The sequence below is a fragment of the Phacochoerus africanus genome, chromosome 11 (genome assembly GCF_016906955.1).
Source record: "Phacochoerus africanus isolate WHEZ1 chromosome 11, ROS_Pafr_v1, whole genome shotgun sequence".
Lineage (NCBI taxonomy): Eukaryota > Metazoa > Chordata > Mammalia > Artiodactyla > Suidae > Phacochoerus > Phacochoerus africanus.
Window position 1 is genome coordinate 46,124,931 of NC_062554.1, and position 12,470 is coordinate 46,137,400.

At 38.7% G+C, this 12,470-nt stretch overlaps 1 protein-coding gene across 3 annotated transcripts in view; it reads left to right on the forward strand.

The window, feature by feature from the left end:
* CBL (Cbl proto-oncogene) overlaps positions 1-12,470 on the forward strand; it is an 87,232-nt gene that overhangs the window by 60,546 nt on the left and 14,216 nt on the right. For all 3 annotated transcript variants that reach the window (XM_047752385.1, XM_047752388.1, XM_047752387.1), the window contains 3 exons: positions 5,314-5,445; positions 5,532-5,912; positions 7,166-7,260. In XM_047752385.1, coding sequence (XP_047608341.1) covers positions 5,314-5,445; positions 5,532-5,912; positions 7,166-7,260 — 608 coding nt within the window. The remainder of the gene's footprint in view (positions 1-5,313; positions 5,446-5,531; positions 5,913-7,165; positions 7,261-12,470) is intronic.

The following is a 12,470-nucleotide window of genomic DNA, read 5'->3' on the forward strand; positions in this document are numbered from 1 at the left end:
TTTTGTCTTGATGGTTTCTGTGTAATTTAGCTCAGTTTTCATTTCCTAGGAAACCTTTCCAGACTGTACCCTGCTCCCCCCACCCCCAACTCACATATATTTATATACATATAATCTAGGTATATATTTATATACATGTAATCAGGTGTTTCTAGGATGCTATGAATATGTCTGCCATAGAAGTTATCACTTTGTAATGTTTTATTAAAAGTATTTCTCATTATAAATTCCTAGAAGACAAGAGCTATATCTCATTTGTAATTAGCTGCTCAAAATTGAGTACCCAGTAATTGCTTTGGATGTTCAGGAATTGAAAACACTTCAGAATAGGAGTTGATAAATTTATCTATGCTGTATCAATAGTTGATAGTTGAAATCTGGACTGAGATACATTTTTGGTTTTTGAAGTTGGCAGTAGTCTTGGCCCCTTATAACCAAGTTCTTCGGTTTCATTTTAAGAGATTCATGTCACCTCTAAAGCAGTTTTGTTTTTATGTAGATTGTTTTCCATTCATTCATGAAAATTTACTGGTAACTCCTGGAGTGTTAGGATGCTGAATAATAATATAAAGAAGTGGTCATATATCTAGTTTGAAATTAAAATGCTCTTTTTTCTTCATTAAGTTTTATAGATGGGTAGTACTCATTGTGGAGAAACAGGAACTCTAGTGTCAGTGTGGGTACAAATTAGTTCCATCTTTTTAGAGGATAGTTTGACATTATCAAAATGTCAGTTTGAATTAGCAATGCCATTTCTAGGAATTTATCCTAAAGAAATACTCATATAAGCACACAAGGATGTAGATGTAGCTATTTTTACAGCATTATTTGTGATATTAAAAAATTAGAAACACCCACCTGTCCATCAGTAAAAAAAATTGTTATGCCTCCATGTGTTAGTATTCTGTTGCTGCCATAACAAATGGTAGTCGTCTCTCAGTATCCATAGGAGTATTGGGTTCAGGAGTTCCAGCAGATAAAAAAATCCATGGATGCTCAGGTCCCTTATATAAGACGCCATGGTGCAATGAATACAGTTAGCCTTTCTTACTTGTTTGGATTTGACAGAATTCTGTTCCCTGCCAGTTGTAAGGTTAAGATCCCTGTTTCCTTGCTATTTGTCAGCTAATAGTATTCTTAGGAGCCAATGACATTTTTTGGCTCCTGGATTCCTTTCTTCCTCCATCAGTCATATCTCTCTGAGGTTCTTAGCTTTTAAGGGCTTCTGTGATTAGATGGGGCCACTGAGATAATACGGGATAATTCCCCATCTCAAGAGCCATACCTTTAACCACATCAATAAAGTTCCTTTTGCCACATAAGATAACAGATTCACAGGTTTTAGGGCATGAATATCTTCCTGCGGGGGAGGAAGTGATGATCATTATTCTAATGGAACACTCTGCAGCATGAGTTCAGTTTACATATACTTAAGTGGAAAGATGTCAGTGTGTATTAACTTTAAAAAACAACTCTATAGTATGTATAATATCACCTTATTTCTGTTAAGAAATGATTTGCTTGTAAAATTTTTTTTAACTTGCATAGGAGGAAAAATTGAATGACAACACATCAAATTACTGTTTTGGAGGATCAGAGGACTTTAATTGTATGGTATATTTGAATTTTTCAGTTAACATATTTTGCAAGATGTTTATTGTGCTAGTTTAGGAACTCTGTTGTTTGCTATATAGGATAAGAAACCTAAGACAAAGGCCCTAAGGAGACAGTAGTTTTATTTGGGAAGGGACTATATATGTGTGTGTGAAACACTGTTTAATACAAGGCAGTCTATATTATTCCGAATTGTTGGTTACACACTCTTAAATGCTATAGGACTTTAGATGAAAGAAGAAAATTAACATTTTTTCCCTGTAGCTAATATATATGTAAATGAGATTAAATTCACTCATTTAAATAAAAGTAATAGTTCCCCTTGTGGCTCAGCAGGTTATGAACCCGAGTAGACTCTATTATGAGGATGCAGGTTCAATCCTTGGCCTCTCTCAGTGGGTTAAAGGATCCAGCATTGCCATGAGTTGTGGTGTAGCTTGCAAACATGGCTCAGATCCCACGTAGCTGTGTGTGTGTTGTAGGCCTGCAGCTGCAGCTCCAATTCAACCCCTGGCCTGGGAACTTCCATATTGCCACAGGTGTGGCCCTAAAAACCATGCATGCATGCATACATAAATTAATCAATTAATTAATATATACTGTAAAAATTCAAGTAGAGACAAAATAGCTTCATGTGTTTTATTGTCACTTGGCTGTTCTGTAATTTACCACGAGGGCGCGGGCTTGATCCCTGGCTCCACCCAGTGGGTTAAGGATCCAGTGTTGCTGCGAGTTGTGGTGTAGGTCACAGACAAGACTCGAATCTGGAGTAGCTCTTGTGAGACTCTGATTCAGCCCCTAGCCTGGGAACTTCCATATGCTGCAGGTATGGCCATTAAAAAAAAAAGAGAGAGAGATTAAAAAAAAAATCTAACGTTCTTTGGCTAGACATTTAAATTTCTTTCCCAATTTTTGTCCTAAGGTCACTGTCCTAAAGTCACTTCTAAAGTGTATGAGACTACGAGAGTGCCTATTTGGTTACATACTAGTAGCTGTTGTTGTTCTGTTGATGTTTGTTTCACTTTGTCTTATTTTTAAAATAGTGAATCTGTTTTTTAAAAAGATAAATGATAAATGCCTGTTTTTAAATTTAAGTTTTAAAGAACTGCTAAAAGGATCTGGCATTGCCATGAGCTGTGGTGTAGGTTGCACATGCGGCTTGGGTCTTGCATTGCTGTGGCTGTGTTGTAGCCTGGCAGCTGTAGCTCCTCTGTCCTGGGAAACTCCACATGCCATGGGTGCGGCTCTAAAAAGCAAAAAAAAAGAAAAAAAAGAATTACTAAAAGGCTTGAAGAAATATCAGTTCCCAGCTTCCACCCCTTCCAACTCCTCTCTGTGTCCCATTCATATTTTCAAATATTAAAACTGTTTAACCATATACTATACTGCTTTCTCCTGATTCTGCAATATTAGTTGTCTATTTATTTTAGGTATTATAGAAAAGGGTTTAAATCTCTTATCTCCTTCCTTCCTACTCCATATCATCTGACTATAGTTAATTTGAATGTTTTGGCTCAGTCAGTATTCAGTGTTTTTTTGTTTTGTTTTGTTTTTTGGTTTTGTCTCTCTTTGTCTTTTCTAGGGCTGCACCTGCGGCATATGGAGGTTCCCAAGGTAGGGGTCTAATCGGAGCTGTAAGCCACTGGCCCACGCCACAGCCACAGCAACATGGGATCCGAGCCACATCTACGACCTACATCACAGCTCATGGCAACGCCAGGGATCGAACCTGCAACCTCATGGTTCCTAGTCAGATTCATTAACCACTGAGCCACGACGGGAGCTCCAGTATTTAGTGTTTAAATGATTTTGCTCCCTATTCTATCAAGTAATAATACTGTGATGTAATTACTCTTGCCTTCTTATACAACCTTCTGTTCTTCTAAAATAATTGATTTGTTTATATTTCCTTGGTTTTCAGTTTATACCTGTCACTACAAAGTCTTACCATGCTGTCAAACATCCTCTCAATACACTTTTCTATGAAGTAAATCCTATTAACATATTAATATAGTAGATAGTATGTGATATAGTATACTGAATCCTCCATGTTTTGGCTCTAGCCTGGACTGGTTTTTGCTGGATGTGAAAAGTTACCAACTGTCACTTCATCACCAGTAACTGGTCAGTCACTGAATTTTATTGATTTTTCCATTAAAGAAGCTCATGTCTATATCTTCCTTTTCATTCTACTTACCTAGACCTGGTTTATTAAAATCACGTTCTAGTGATTGTCCCAACTTCTAGTTTCTTATCTAACCCATCTTTTGTTTACCATTACCAGTTTAACCATCCTTAAATACTCACTAGGTCAAAAACCATTCCCATCAATAACTCCCACTTTCCTATGTCATAAAATGTCACTCTCCCGACTAGCTTTCACAGGACTCTCTAGTTTGGTCTTCCTAACCAACAGTATTTTCCATAATTTCCTACTTTGGAATTCCTACCACCTTTAAGTTGTCTCTCAATTTGGAAGGCCCTCTCTGCCTATTTTGATCCCTCCCATCTTCCATCTCTCCTCATTCCTAAAGTCCAGAGGGTTGAGCAAATATTCCCCAATATCCTTTTATCTGTATAGGATTTTCACTTACTTAGCTTTTGAGGTGTTTGGCTGCTCACCCTCCATTGATATGGAGCCCATTTTCTTAAACATGAGTAAAAGCAAGTAGCTAGTGATGCAGTCTTTTCCTTCACTCACCACCTAGCATTAATGACAGGACTAAGTATGGGGGTGGTTGTTTCTCTGTCATCTTACATAAGTGCTTGTAATACATATTTGCCTATTTTCCATCTATATTTGTTTCTTTTGATTTGGCACCTCAATTTTTAGAATACAAATTGACCCAAAAAAAAATTCATCCCTTTTAATTACTGAATTGAAATTACTTCTTTGGAAGTGCTCAGGAAACTTTATAATGTTACAATCATTTTCTCTTCTAGATCTTTCTTTTTTTAAAAATAAATTATGGGAGTTCCCATCACGGCACAGTGGTTAATGAATCCGACTAGGAACCATGAGGTTGCCGGTTCGATGCCTGGCCTTGCTCAGTGGGCCAACGATCCGGCGTTGCCGTGAGCTGTGGTGTAGATTGCAGACGCGGCTCGGATCTGGCATTGCTGTGGCTGTGGCGTAGGCCAGCAGCTACAGCTCCGATTAGACCCCTAGCCTGGGAACCTTCATATGCCGTGGGAGCGGCCCTAGAAAAGACAAAATAAATAAATAAATAAATAAATAAATAAATAAATAAATTACAATAACCAATGGAATTTATCAACTTTGATATCTTTCTTCTGTCCCTTAAACATTATTTTCCCAGGTTAATGTCTACGTCTTTCTTTTTATATGATTTTTTTTGTTTTTAATTTTGAAAGGATTTTTTTTTCTTTTTCTGAAAATGAAGATATGAGAGATGGTAAAAAAAAAAATTTAATTGTATGCCAAGAAGCTTTTTATAGCACAGCCATTTCTAGATACATTGTCTATAGCTTGCATCTGCATAGTATTTCTGTGATTGAGAGCGCCCTCTTATGGTAACATAAAAATAATTCAGGAAGCGCTCCCTCAAGCCAAAAAGCCAGGCCCATTGATGTCTTCAGTGTGATGTAGTACTTGCTCTTTACAGCTTTAGGAGGAGTTGTAAGAGATTCCACTCCTCCAGATAAGAATAACCTATTAGGAAATTTTATTTGTGTTAGGTGGAGCGGCCTCCTTCTCCATTCTCCATGGCCCCACAAGCTTCCCTTCCCCCGGTGCCACCACGGCTTGACCTTCTGCAACAGCGAATATCTATTCCTTCGAGTACTTCCGGTCTTGGAACTGCTTCTAAGGTAAGCATTATCCATTTCTACAGTTTTCTGATTCTATGTTGTGGATTAGCGGAGTTTGATTGATTGATTCCATCATGCTTCCACAGGCTCCTTCTGGCTCCCTTCATAAGGACAAACCATTACCAATACCTCCGACTCTTCGAGATCTCCCACCACCACCCCCTCCAGACCGGCCGTATTCTGGTGGAACAGAGACCCGGCCTCAAAGACGCCCCTTGCCTTGTACACCAGGAGACTGTCCATCCAGAGACAAACTGCCCCCTGTCCCCTCTAGCCGTGTTGGAGAAGCATCTTGGCTGCCTCGGCCAATCCCCAAAGTACCAGTAGTTGCCCCAAACCCTGGCGACCCCTGGACAGGGAGAGAATTAACCAACCGGCACTCACTTCCATTTTCATTGCCCTCACAAATGGAACCCAGAACCGATGTGCCTAGGCTTGGAAGCGCATTCAGCCTGGATACCTCTGTGGTGAGTCCTGGTTTTGAAATTTTTTATTCTGGTAGCAAATATTTGTAGATGATATTGAATGAGTCAGTTTTGTGGTATGTGTTTTACAGGATTCAGAGGTAATTTAATCCATACCCTCAAGAAATGTAGGTGTTAGTATGCTTGTAAATGCAAGGTGTGTGTGCCCAATAAGTGGTATAAATAGAAAATGCTTTAGTTTTAGAGAAAGGAGAGATTATTTCCAGATAAAGAAGTCATGAGGGCTTTATGGAAAGAGTGGCATCTGAATTTGAAGTGTTGGAATTCCCGTTGTGGCTCTGTGTTAAGAACCTGACTCATAACCATGAGGACTCCAGTTCGATCCCTGGCCTTGCTCAGTGGGTTAAGGATCTGTCGTTACCGTCAGCTGTGGTGTAGGTTGCAGACGAGGGTCATGTCTCATGTTTCTGTGCCTGTGGCGTAGGCCAGTGGCTACAATTCCAATTCAACCCCTAGTCTGGGAACCTCCATATGCCATGGGTGTGCCCCCCCCAAAAAAAGACAAAAAAAAATTCCTAAGCATGGCATTGAGGGTGAGATATGCTTGTTCTTGTTATTCTGAATAGGTTAAATAAATAAGAGGAGATAGTAAGCTGTATTAATAAGAAGGTTCTTTTCTTTTAAGTCATTATATTTTATTTATTTATTTACTTTTGCTTTTTAGGGCTGCACTCAACAGCGTATGGAAGTTCCCTGGCTAGGGGTCGAATCAGAGCTGCAGCTGCCAGCCTACACTGCAGTTCCAGAAATGTGGGATCTGAGCCACATCTGCAACTTACACCATAGCTCATGGCAACACCGGATCCTTAACCCACTGAGCGAGATCAGGGATTGAACCCCCATCCTCATGGATACTAGTTGGATTTGTTTCCACTGTGCTATGACAGGAACTCTGATTCATTATATTTCTGTTGGAACATTTACAGTTAAAAAGATTGTGCATATATAAACTACTTATTAATGAACATTTGTTTATATACTTTTTTATTTTTGCAAATAAAGCTGATATGGACAAATTTCCATATCATTATATGAACATATACTTTCATTTTTCTTGAGTAGAGTGGAAGGGTAGGATCATATGGTAGATGTATGTTTCAGTTAAGAGAAAATAAAACAAAACCTGCCAAAATCAGGGGACGAATGTGAGTTCCAGTTTCTCTTCATCGTCACCAATACTTCATACAGTCAGTCTTTTTATTTTATTTTTTTTAACACTTTTCTTTTCTTTCCAGAATATGAATAGCAGCCCATTAGCAGGTCCAGAGTGTGAGCATCCCAAAATCAAACCATCCGCATCTGCCAATGCCATTTATTCTCTGGCTGCCAGGTAAGTTTAATAAAGCTGTGTTTCTTACAGTAGAGTTGGTAATTTTTTTTTTTTTTTTTTTTGCGACCAACACCACAAGTCATGGCAACGCCAGATCCTTGATCCACTGATCAGGGCCAGGGATCAAACCTGCGTTCTCATGGATATTAGTCGGGTTCGTTACCACTGAGTCATAGGGAGAACTCCAAGAGTTGATACTTTTAAAACATCTTATTTATAGAAAGTTTAGAATACCTAGGGGATATAAAGAAGAAAATTAAAATTGATCTGTATGTCCATTATGTAAAAATTATCATGTTTTGGATTGTTTCTCTCTGGTATTTTCTCTTTGTACATGTACATAGATCAGTCTTGCTGGGGCTCATCAATTTTATGAATCTTTTCAAAGAAGCAATTTTGTTTTTTAAAAAATATTGTTTTAAAATTCTTATAATTTTTTTTTGGGGTCTTTTTGCGTTTTCTAGGGCTGCTCCTGCGGCATATGGAGGTTCCCAGGCTAGGGGTCCAATTGGAGCTGCAGCCACCATTCTACGCCAGAGCCACAGCAACGTGGGATCCAAGCCGAGTCTGCGACCTACACCACAGCTCACGGCAACGCCGGATCCTTAACCCACTGAGCAAGGGCAGGGATCAAACCCGCAACCTCCTGGTTCCTAGTCGGATTCGTTAACCACTGCGCCACTTCGGGAACTCCATAAAATTCTTATAATATTTTATGTTAATTCTCAATATAAACAAACAAAACTACAGTAATCAAAAGAGTGTGGTGTTGGCATAAACACAGACATATAGACCAGTGGAGTAGAGTGGAAAGCTTAGAGTTAAATTCTCACATATATGGTAAAATGATTGCTGCCAAGAACATTTAATGGGGAAAGGACAGTCGTATAACATAAACTGTCATACTCATTTATGAGTATACAGTTCCAGTGATGTTAGGTATATTCGCATTGTACAGCCATCACTACCATCCATTGCCATACTTTTTTTCATCTTGTAAAACTGAAACTCTACACTTCTTAAGTACCAACTCTCCATTCTCCCCTCTCCACCAGCCCCTGGCAGCCATCATTGCACTGTCTTTATGATTTGACTACTCTAGATACCTAATATAAGTGGAGTCATACAGTATTTTTCCTTTTGTGACTGGCTTATTTAGTTTAGCATAATGTCTTCAAAGTTCATCCATGTTGTTTGATTGAACCTGCACCACAGCAGTAACAACACCAGATCCTTAACCCACTGAGTCATGAGATAACCCCTGAGAGTTTTATTTTAGAGCTAGTTTCGGATCTTACATTCAGGTCCTTGATCCATTTTGAGTTCATTTTTCCATATAATGTTAGGTAAGGTTTCAGCTTCCTTCTTTTGCATGTGTTTATTCAGCTTTTTCCCAGCATCATTTGTTGAAAAGACTGTCCTTTCCCCACTAAATATTCTCGGCAGCAATCATTTTACTACATATGTGAGAATATAATTCTAGGCTTTCCACTCTACTCCATTGGTCTATATGTATTTATGCCAACACCACACAGTTTTGATTACTGCAGTTTTGTTTGTTTTTTGGCCATGCCTGTAGCATGAGGAAGTTGCCTGGACAGTGATCTAATCTGTGCCACAGCAGCAACCCGAGCTGCTGCAGTGACAATGCTGAATTCATAACCTGCTGCATCCTGAGGGAACTCCTTGATTACTGTAGTTTTGTTTGTTTGTTTGTTTGTTTGTTTTTGCTTTTTAGGGCCACACCCATGGCAGATGGAGGTTCCCAGGCTAGGGGTTGAATCAGAGCTGCAGCTGCTGGCCTACACCACAGCCACATCAATGCCGAATCCAGGTCATGTCTGCGACCTACACCACAGCTCAAGGCAATGCTGGATCCTTAACCCACTGAGCAATGCCAGGGATTGAACCCACATCCTCAGATCCTAGTCGGGTTCAGTAACTGCTGAGCCACGAAGGGAACTCCTGATTACTGTAGTTTAGTGCTAAGTTTTGAAATCAGGAACTCCAGGTAATCCAGGTTTTTTGTTGTTCTTTTTTTTTTTTCCCCCCAAGATTGTTTTGGCTGTTCACAGTACCTTGAGATTCCCTACAAATTTTAGGATGAGCTTTTCTGTTTCTGCAAAAAAAGTCATTGGGATTTTGATAGGGATTGCGTTTAATCTATGGATCACTTTGGGTAGTACTAAATAACATTTTAATAACTTTGTCTTCCAGTCTGTGAACATGGGATATGTTTCTGTTTGTCTAATCTCTTTCAGCAATGTTTTGTAGTTTTTATTGTATAAATCTTTGATCTTTTTAATCGATTTTAAAATTTCCTTTTCAAGTTGTTTATTGTTCATTTTTAGAAATACAGCTGATTTTTAGAGTTCCCGTTGTGGCTCAGTGGTTAACGAACCCGACTAGTATCCATCAGGACGCGGATTCAATCCCTGGCCTCACTCAGTGGGTTAAGGGTCCAGCGGTGCTGTGAGCTGTGGTGTAGGTCAAAGACACTGTTTGGATCCCCTGTTTCCTTGGCTGGGGTGTAGGCCAGCAGCTACAGCTCCAATTTGACCCCTAGTCTGAGAACCTCCGTATGCCATGGGTGTAGCTCTAAAAAGACAAGGGAAAAGAAATACAGCTGATTTTTGTGTGTTGACTTTGTATCCTACTACTTTGCTGAACAGCTTTTTTATGGAGTCTTTAGGGTATTCTGCGTATAAGATGATCACATCTGTAAACAGGGAGATAATTTTACTTGTTTCTTTCCAATTTATTTCTTTTTCTTGCCTAAGTGATTTGGCTAGAACTTCCAGTTCTGTGTTGAATAGAAACGGTGAAATCAGTTTCCCTTGCCTTCTTTCTTTCTTTTTTTTGTCTTTTTGCTATTTCTTTGGGCCGCTCCCGCAGCATGTGGAGGTTCCCAGGCTAGGGGTCGAATCAGAGCTGTAGCCACTGGCCTACGCCAGAGCCACAGCAACGCCAGATCCGAGCTGCGTCTGCAACCTACACCACAGCTCACGGCAATGCCGGATCCTTAACCCACTGAGCAAGGGCAGGGATTGAACCCGCAACCTCATGGTTCCTAGTCGGATTTGTTAACCACTGCGCCATGACGGGAACTCCCCCTTGCCTTCTTTCTGATCTTACTGGAAAAGCTTGCAGTCTTTCACAATTGAGTATGATGCTTGCTATAGGTTTTTCACTTACGGCTTCTTACTATGTTGAAGTACATTCCTTTTGTTCCTATTTTATTAATTGTTTTATCATGAAAGGGTATTGAATTTTTTCAAAAAAATTTTTTTTTGCATCAGTTGAGATGATTATGTGGAATTTTTTTCCTTTTACTTTGTTGATGTGTATTATACTAGTATATTTAACCATCCTTATATTCCAGGTATGAATCCTACTTGGTCATTCACTGTATGTAATCTTTTTAATATACTGCTCAATTCTTTTTACTAGTATTTTGTTGAGGGCTTGTACATCAGTGTTCATAAGAGATATTAGTCTATAGTTTTCTTCTCTTGTAGTGTTTTTGTCTGGCTTTGTATCACGGTTGTGCTGGCCTCATGGAATGGGTTAGGAAGTATTCCCTCTTAAATTTTGGAGAAATTTGAGAAGGGTTGGTATTAGTTCATCATTAAATGATTGGTAGAATTCATCAGTGAAGTGTCAGGTATAGGGTTTTCTTTGTTGGGAGATCTTTTGATTACTGATTCAATCTCCTTATTAGTTTACAGGTCTATTCACATTTTCAATTTCTTCTTGATTTAATCCTGTAAGTCTTATGTTTCTAGCAATTCGTCCATTTCATCTAGATTACCTAATTTTTTGTTGTGTAGTTATTCATGGTACTCTCTTATAAGCCTTTTAATTTATGTATAATTGTAGTAATAACCCCACTTTCATTTCTTTTTTAAAGAACCATTTTATCTTATTTTCCTGTTCTCTATTTTATTTAGCTCTGTTCTAATCTGTATTATTTCCTTCCTTCTGTTAGCCTAGGGTTTAGTTTATTCTTTTTCTAGTCTTGAAATTTATAAAGTTATGTTATTGATTTGAGATCTTTGTTTTTTAATGAAAGCATTTATAGATACAAATTTCCCCCCTTAGCACTGCTCTTGTTTTGTCCCATAAGTTTTGGTATGTTTTATTTTTGTTTTCATGTATCTCTAAGTATTTTCTAATTTCCTTTGTGATTTCTTCTTTGATCCATTGGTTATCATTCAGAGGTGGAGATATTGAATAGTATTTCCTGAAAAGAGAAGGAACTTGAGACCAAAAAACAAACCAGGCAACTCCATAAAGTACAATCATGAAGTTTATTGTGGGCAATTTACATATAGGCAGTATCCGGTGGATGACCATCCAGAGGCATTCAGGGCTGCACTACACATCACTGACAGGGATATGGGGAATTTAAAGGGGCCGAAGCTAAAGGTAGAATCTGACTGCTAAGGGACAGGCATGTCTGCGGCAACAGTAACTGGTTTTTTGTTTTTTTTTTTTTCCTTCTCGCATCCTCCCGCTCCCCAGGGGTCTCATGACCATTATTCTTCACAGGCCATTAACCATCTGTTTCAGCAAAAGGCACTCTTCCAGTTTTCATATCAGGTGAAGGCAGAGGTAAAAGTTGGTAGGACTTGGGTATATTCCTTGTGAGCAGACTAAGGTTCAGTCACACAGGAGGGGAGGAGGTGGGACTGCAGGCCCAAGATAGAGCTGACAAAATGGAGTCAGTATGCTTGAGCCACAGTTATTTAAAAGTTATTTAATTTCCACAGTTTTGTGAATTTTCAGTTTTGCTTTTGTTGTTGATTTCTAACTGTATCTGTCATGGTCAGAGAAGGTGGTTTGTATATCTACTTTTAAATATATCGAGACTTAATTTGTGGCCTAACATATCGTCTATTTGGAAGATGTCTCGTGTGTACTTGAGAAGGATGTGTGCTTTGTTAATGTATCTAATAGGTTTATTGTCTGGTTGTTTAAATCTTTTATTATGAGTCAGGTTCTGAAATCTCCAGCTGTTATTATAGAGCTGTTTCTCCTTCAATTTTGTCAGTTTTTGCTTCATATATTTTGATAGTCTGTAATTAGGTGTGTAAATGTTTATAATTGTTAAATCTTCTAATTTATATAATATTCCTTGTCTCTTGTAACCCTTTTTGATAGAAAGTCTATTTCATGTGATACTAGTATCATCTCTTCTCCCCCCAGCC